Below are 8,198 nucleotides of genomic sequence, written 5' to 3' on the forward strand. Positions count from 1 at the left end.
ACAGAGACACACACACAGAGACACACTCACACAGAGACACTCAGAGACACACAGAGACACACACACACAGAGACACACAGAGACACAGAGAGACACTCAGAGACACTCACACAGAGACAGAAACACACAGAGACACTCACACAGAGACACACAGAGACACACAGAGACACTCACACAGAGACAGAGACACACAGAGACACACACACAGAGACACACAGAGACACTCACACAGAGACAGAGACACACAGAGACACACAGAGACACTCACACACAGAGACACTCACACAGAGACACACAGAGACACTCACACAGAGACACTCAGAGACACACAGAGACACTCACATAGAGACACTCAGAGACACTCACACAGAGACACACAGAGACACAGAGACACACACACAGATACAGAGACACACAGAGACACACAGAGAGACACAGAGACACACACAGAGACACTCACACAGAGACACACACAGACACACACACAGATACAGAGACACACAGAGACACACAGAGAGACACAGAGACACACACAGAGACACTCACAAAGAGACACACAGAGCACAGAGACACAACAACAACCGCCATTCGCCACTAAGTGGCGGTGACGTCACCACGACGCTTGTGCCAGGCTATGTGCACCCTGAGGCCACGTGAAGTGTCGAACGCCCGCTGGCAGGAGGTCACGGGGCAGACCCAGGTGCCACGGGTCGACTGACTGAGATGACTGGCTGATGCACCACCTGTGCCCCCTACTGTGCCAACCTGCTGTGCTTTAGCCACCCGGCGCTCCGCTCGTTGTTCTGACCGTCGCTCCTCCGCCCTCCGTTGTTGTTGGAGGGCGACTGCCTCCAACTGCCCAGTAGCATCCTTCACGAGCCTCCTCCACAGAGGCCGATCTTGACACCGCTGGTACCAGTCATCGGCAAGTCCACTCAGCTCTACGTCCTCCTGTACCACATCACTCCATCTCTTCTCTAGCCCGTGCCTCGCCCGCCCAGCCCCCTCAATCCGGCCAAACAAAAGCTGTTTCGGCATGCGGTGGCTGGGCATGCGGGCTACATGACCCAGCCATCGCAGCCTTGCCTGCCGGAGGAGCTCACCGATGGGACCCTGCCCAGATCTTTCAAGGATTTGTGAGCTCCTCACACAATCCAGTCTGGTTAAACCCAGGATGGATCGTAGGCAGGCCAGCCTAAATGTTTCTAACCGGCGAAGATGTTCCATTAGGGGGGTCCACGTTGCGCAAGCGTAGAGAAGGGAGGGAATGACCGTGGCCGAGAAGACCTGAAGCTTAGTGCGGAGCGACAGACCAGGTAGCTTCCACACAGCGTTACGCAACCGATGAAAAGATATTGCCGCTCGACTGATTCGGAGTGAGACCTCTGCTGTTAAACTGGAGCCAGTCATAAGCACACTGCCCAGGTATGGGAAACTCTCCACTCTCTCCACAACTGCCCCATCACCGATTGGGAGTTGTGGGGGTGGAGTGTCCGATGGTACAAAATACCCAGGCAGGTGCTTAGTTTTGCTGGGGCTGATGGTAAGGCCCCACCTCTTAGTGGCACGCTCCAGTCTCAGCAGCAGCGTCTCCAACTCCTCCTCTGACTGAGCAGCTATTACCAAATCATCAGCATACATAACGTGGTTGAGCAATAGGGAGCCATCCCTTGACCGCACCCGGGCATCGATTAGCCTCCCATTATATCTGTACCATATGGAGATTCCCCCGGTACAGCTATTGAAGGCTTCATGAACTACGTGGTCAAAATAGATGTTAAATAATGTGGGAGCCAGAGGACATCCCTGTCGCACTCCAAGGTGTAACAGAGACACTCACACAGAGACACACACACAGAGACACACAGAGACACTCACACAGAGACACTCACACAGAGACACACACAGAGACTCACACAGAGACACTCAGAGACAACAACCGCCATTCGCCACTAAGTGGCGGTGACGTCACCACGACGCTTGTGCCAGGCTATGTGCACCCTGAGGCCACGTGAAGTGTCGAACGCCCGCTGGCAGGAGGTCATGGGGCAGACCCAGGTGCCACGGGTCGACTGACTGAGATGACTGGCTGATGCACCACCTGTGCCTCCTACTGTGCCAACCTGCTGTGCTTTAGCCACCCGGCGCTCCGCTCGTTGTTGTGAGCGTCGCTCCTCCGCCCTCCGTTGTTGTTCGAGTGCGACTGCCTCCAACTGCCCAGTAGCGTCCTTCACGAGCCTCCTCCACAGAGGCCGATCTTGACACCGCTGGTACCAGTCATCGGCAAGTCCACTCAGCTCCACGTCCTCCTGTACCACATCACTCCATCTCTTCTCTAGCCCGTGCCGCGCCCGTTTTGCCCCCTCAATCCGGCCGAACAAAAGCTGTTTCGGCATGCGGTGGCTGGGCATGCGGGCTACATGACCCAGCCATCGCAGCCTTGCCCGCCGGAGGAGCTCACCGATGGGTCCTTGCCTAGATCTTTCAAGGATTTGTGAGCTCCTCACACAATCCAGTCTGGTTAAACCCAGGATGGATCGTAGGCAGGCCAGCCTAAATGTTTCTAACCGGCGAAGATGTTCCATTAGGGGGGTCCACGTTTCGCAAGCGTAGAGAAGGGAGGGAATGAGCGTGGCCGAGAAGACCTGAAGCTTAGTGCGGAGCGACAGACCAGCGTTACGCAACCGATGAAAAGATATTGCCGCTCGACTGATTCGGAGTGAGACCTCTGCTGTTAAACTGGAGCCAGTCATAAGCACACTGCCCAGGTATGGGAAACTCTCCACTCTCTCCACAACTGCCCCATCACCGATTGGGAGTTGTGGGGGTGGAGTGTCCGATGGTACAAAATACCCAGGCAGGTGCTTAGTTTTGGTGGGGCTGATGGTAAGGCCCCATCTGTTAGTTGCACGCTCCAGTCTCAGCAGCAGCGTCTCCAACTCCTCCTCTGAATGAGCAGCTATTACCAAATCATCGGCATACATAACATGGTTGAGCAATAGGGAGCCATCCCTTGACCGCACCCGGGCATCGATCAGCCTCCCATTATATCTGTACCATATGGAGATTCCCCCGGTACAGCTATTGAAGGCTTCACGAACTACGTGGTCAAAATAGATGTTAAATAATGTGGGAGCCAGAGGACATCCCTGTCGCACCCCAAGGTGTACAGGGAATGGCTCTGACTCCCGGCCACGTAGTTTTACCCGGGCCCGCTCACCATCATGAAGGTCCTTAATGATCGTGAGCAGAGGGTCAGGTACTCCAAAAGCACGAAGAACGACCCAGAGCCCAGGCCTACTGATGGTATCATAGGCCTTGACCAGGTCAATAAAGCAGAGATGTAGGTCTTGTTGGAATTCCCTACACCTCTGCTGTAGCAGACGGACAGAAAATATGGCATCTGTGCAGGACCGCCCTTTTCTGAAACCGCATTGGGGCTCCGCAAGCCTCTCCTCAGCGTGCCTGGCAAGGTGATGCTGAATAATCCTTGCCAGGACCTTTCCCAGCACACTGAGGAGTGAGATGCCCCTGTTACAGTCTGTGCGGTCCCCCTTCTTAAAAAGGGGGACCACCAGGGCATCCTTCCAATCCTGCGGAACCCGTCCAGTGGTCCAGACTGTTATGATGTCATATAGGGCAGTCTGTGCACAAACGCCACCCTCCCTCAGCATTTCACTTGGGAGATCATCTCTGCCCGCTGCCCTTCCTGGTCTCAGACTCCGGATCGCCTTCAGTACTTCCTCAACAGATGGCACCTCAGCCAGCCACTCACAGGGGGTGACTTCTTCCAATATTTGAAGCACCACAGCCTCAGCAGGGTCATCCTCACTTTGTGCCACGATGTTTTCCTGGCTGAGGGATTTTCCCTCCCCCAGGACCTCACAGAAATGCTCATCAAATCTGCAAACCTGTTCCTGGGGGTCGGAGATTGGATCACCGTTTTTTTCCCCTAATGATGGTAATAGGTGTGGCGCTGCAGGTTACTTTTTTGATGGAGTTAAATAGAGATTTGTGATCACGGGCCACTGAGGCAGACTCCATCTCCTCAGCAACCCGCGACCACCACCCATCCTTGCAGCGTCTCACGGCTCTCCGAACCTCCGAGCGAAGGCTGCGGTAAGCCTCCTCATTCTCTGATGTGGGATTCTGTAGCCGATGACAGTGGGCCTGTCGCTTTTTCTCAACCATCCTGAACACCTCCTCTGTCAGCCAGGGTCTCTGGGGAGGTCTGGACCGCGTACCTAAAGCAGCCATTGCAGCTGCATGAGTCACAGTCCTAAACCTCGCCCATTTACCCTCGACATCAGGAGGAGTCGGGGACGATGCCAATCCCAGCCGCAAGCGATGATGAAATTCTCGCTTGCAACTTTCATCAGATAACTGAGACCAGGCCACTTTAGGTCGGAATGGGGTCCTGGGTGTACACCCACCACCGGAGTGGAAGAATGGCAGGCGCATCTTACAGATGACTAGTCGATGGTCAGAGGGCAGATCAGCTCCACGGTAGGTCCTGGTGTCAAGGACATGGGCTCGCATTCGCTGGTCCGTCACTATGTAGTCCAGCAGATGTTCTTGCTTGGACCCGGCATGCATCCATGATGTTGTGTGGATGCGCCGATGCCGGAACAGCGTGTTGGTAATTACAAGACCATGGGCTGCACAAAAATCTAGCAGCCTCCTACCGTTGTTATTGAGCTGATCTGACCCATACCCTCCAATCACTCCAGACCAGGTGCCAGTATCATGACCAACTCGGGCATTGAAGTCACCCAACATGATGACTCTATCCCGAGGGGCCGCTTTAGCCAGCACCTGTGACAGGAGGTCATAGAAGGCATCTGACTCATCGGCTTTGCCTGCATCCCTCCACGGATGTTCATCTTCGGTGGGGGCATAAGTAACCACGACCACCATTCCTCGCCTCCGGTTGATGGGAAGGCGAGCCAAAAGTAGCCTGGGGCTTACAGCTTCCCACACCTCACCGCCACGCTCCCACGCCCCCTTCATTCTTTTGTTCAAAAGAAGACCCACACCCTGTTGTTTGGCAGTCTGCTGCCCCGAGTAGAGGACTGTCCACCCCTCATGGTGGCAGGAGCCAGAGCCGGTCCAGCGGACCTCCTGAATGCCGCATAGATCCAGGCGGTACCGGTCCAGCTCCCAACAGAGGAGTGGCAGCCTCTCCTCCGCAGTGAGCGTTCGAACATTCCACGTGGCCACCAGTAGTGGCTTTTCGACACACATACACACAGACAGACACACAGAGACACAGAGACACTCACATACAGACACTCATACACACATACATACACACAGACAGAGACAGACACACAGACAAATACACAGACACACAGAGACACAGACACACAGGGACACTCACATACAGACACACATACACACAGACACACACACAGAGACACACAGACACACACACAGACACACAGAGACACACACATAGACAAAGCCACTGACTTGTCTTCAAGGGTAAGACCTCAACCACGACCCAGGGCAAGGAGATTGGTGAGGCCACTGGTGACGATGATGAAATGGTGGCTCTGACGCGCAGCTGATAGCGGTCACCGGGATGCCGCAGAGCTGAGGAGACATCGCACCGAGTCTCTGTTGTTGCAGCGCAGATGGTCCGCCAGTGGGCTCGTCCATAGCTGCACAGACAAAGACACGGGGAGGAGGTGGTGAGGAGTGGGTGGGTGAGTGGGTCGGTGGGTGAGTGAGTGGGTGAGTGAGTGAGCAAGCGGGTGAGTGGGCGAGTGAGAGAGTGGGTGAGTGAGTGAGTGGATGGGTGAGTGAGTGGTTGAGTGGATGGGTGAGTGAGTGGGTGGGTGAGTGAGTGGCTGAGTGAGTGGGTGAGTGAGAGAGTGGGTGTGTGAGTAAGTGGGTGAGTGAGTGCGTTAGTCAGTGAGTGAGTGGGTGGGTGAGTTGATGGGTGAGTGAGTGGGTGGGTGAGTGAGTGACTGAGTGAGTGGGTGTGTGGGTGAGTGAGTGAGTGGGTGAGTGAGTGAGTGAGTTGGTGAGTGGGTGAGTGAATGGGTGAGTGAGTGAGCGAGCATCTCACCGTTTGCTCTCCACTCTGTAGGTGACGCTGCTGGTGGCGGGGTTCACGTCAGCTGGGTCCCAGCGGAGTTGTGTCAGCAGGTCTCGAGACTCCACGCGCACATTCAGTGGAGAAGCCGGGGCTGGGGAGATGGGCAAACGGCACTCAGTGTGCGCTAACCACTGCACCACCGCTCCCCACACACTCACACAAAGTGCGCTAACCACTGCACCACCACTCCCCACACACACACTCACACAGTGCGCTAACCACTGCACCACCGCTCCCCACACACACACTCACACAGTGCGCTAACCACTGCACCACCGCTCCCCACACTCGCTCACACAGTGCGCTAACCACTGCACCACCGCTCCCCAAACTCACACACACAGTGCGCTAACCACTGCACCACCGCTCCCCACACTCACACACAGTGCGCTAACCACTGCACCACCGCTGCCCACACACACTCACACAGTGCGCTAACCACTGCACCACCACTCCCCACTCACACAAAGTGCGCTAACCACTGCACCACCGCTCCCCACACTCACTCACACAGTGTGCTTACCACTGCACCACCGCTCCCCACACTCACACACACAGTGCGCTAACCACTGCACCAACGATCCCCACACACACACTCACACAGTGCGCTAACCACTGCACCACCGCTCCCCACACTCGCTCACACAGTGCGCTAACCACTGCACCACCGCTCCCCACGTCCACCACAACCTGGCACCCGATGTATCGACCGGCTCGGCTCACCGTGGCTGCTGCACCACGTGACGAGGTGGAGGAGGAGGAAGAGTAGGCCAAGTCTAGAGACGAGTTGACGCATCGCCATGGAGCGATCTTTAGTCACGTGGAGAGAAATTCGATTCCCGGTTCGATTAACTATACTCGCATCGATTCTTAATGGGATAACATTAGGAATCGATTATTGTAGAGTAACGCATGTATAGAGTCGATTTCATTTGGGATAACATGGGAATCGATATACGGTTGATTAAGCTAATTAAATCGATTTCCGTTCGGATAACATGAGAATTAAGCGGTCGAAAATTAATCTTAATGAATCGATTCCTACTTTGATTTCATGAGAATTGAACATGATCGACTATCGTGTGTGGGTGTGATGCCCACCTGTGTGTGTACCTGTGTGTGTGCACCTGTGTGTGTACCTGTGTGTGTGTACCTGTGTGTGTACCTGTGTGTGTGTACCTGTGTGTGTGGTCCGGAAAAACAACCCCCTACCTCCTCGCGGTGCCGGACGGGCAACTTTGTCGTGGACAGTGCTGTGGCGGGAGATCCAATTTTGATTGGCACCTCCCCTCATGGCATATATGTCCACCACAGGGGCTAAACGGGGGCTCTGGACGGGTGTGAGGGGCTGGTAACCCCTCCACCTTCAATTAATTACCACGAAACTACGAATTAAACTGAAATATGTAACTAATAAGCTTGTGCCGGAGGCCCCGGGGGGCCAGGCGTCCTATGACGTCTCCTGGCCAAACCCCAATTAGCGGAGTCAGGAGATTGAATACCTACCCTCGGGTCTACTCCAGAAACAACGAAAAGCCACTACGGGTGGCCACGTGGAATGTTCGAACGCTGACTGCAGAGGAGAGGCTGCCACTCCTCTGTCGGGAGCTGGACCGGTACCGCCTGGATCTATGCGGCATTCAGGAGGTCCGGTGGACCGGCTCTGGCTCCTGCCACCATGAGGGGTGGACAGTCCTCTACTCGGGGCAGCAGACTGCCAAACAACAGGGTGTGGGTCTTCTTTTGAACAAAAGAATGAAGGGGCGTGGGAGCGTGGCGGTGAGGTGTGGGAAGCTGTAAGCCCCAGGCTACTTTGGGCTCGCCTTCCCATCAACCGGAGGCGAGGAATGGTGGTCCTGGTTACTTATGCCCCCGCCGAAGATGAACATCCGTGGAGGGATGCAGGCAAAGCCGATGAGTCAGATGCCTTCTATGACCTCCTGTCACAGGTGCTGGCTAAAGTGGCCCCTCGGGATAGAGTCATCATGTTGGGTGACTTCAATGCCCGAGTTGGTCATGATACTGGCACCTGGTCTGGAGTGATTGGAGGGCATGGGCCAGATCAGCTCAATAACAACGGTAGGAGGCTGCTAGA

At 55.2% G+C, this 8,198-nt stretch overlaps 1 protein-coding gene across 1 annotated transcript in view; it reads right to left on the reverse strand.

Annotated features, from left to right (window-relative positions):
* The window catches only part of LOC142920127 (uncharacterized), a 7,506-nt gene extending 567 nt beyond the window's left edge, over window positions 1-6,939 (reverse strand). The window contains exons 1-3 of the mRNA XM_076062587.1: window positions 6,827-6,939; window positions 6,074-6,194; window positions 5,473-5,663 (exon numbers count right to left, since the gene is read on the reverse strand). Of these exons, the coding sequence (XP_075918702.1) occupies window positions 5,473-5,663; window positions 6,074-6,194; window positions 6,827-6,905 (391 nt within the window). The 5' untranslated portion in view covers window positions 6,906-6,939. The remainder of the gene's footprint in view (window positions 1-5,472; window positions 5,664-6,073; window positions 6,195-6,826) is intronic.
* Between the last annotated feature and the right edge of the window lie 1,259 nt (window positions 6,940-8,198).

This window comes from Petromyzon marinus, unplaced genomic scaffold (genome assembly GCF_048934315.1).
Source record: "Petromyzon marinus isolate PM22_M1 ecotype Great Lakes invasive population unplaced genomic scaffold, UKy_Petmar_22M1.pri1.0 PM_G_Scaffold_67, whole genome shotgun sequence".
In the NCBI taxonomy this organism is placed as follows: Eukaryota; Metazoa; Chordata; class Hyperoartia; order Petromyzontiformes; family Petromyzontidae; genus Petromyzon; species Petromyzon marinus.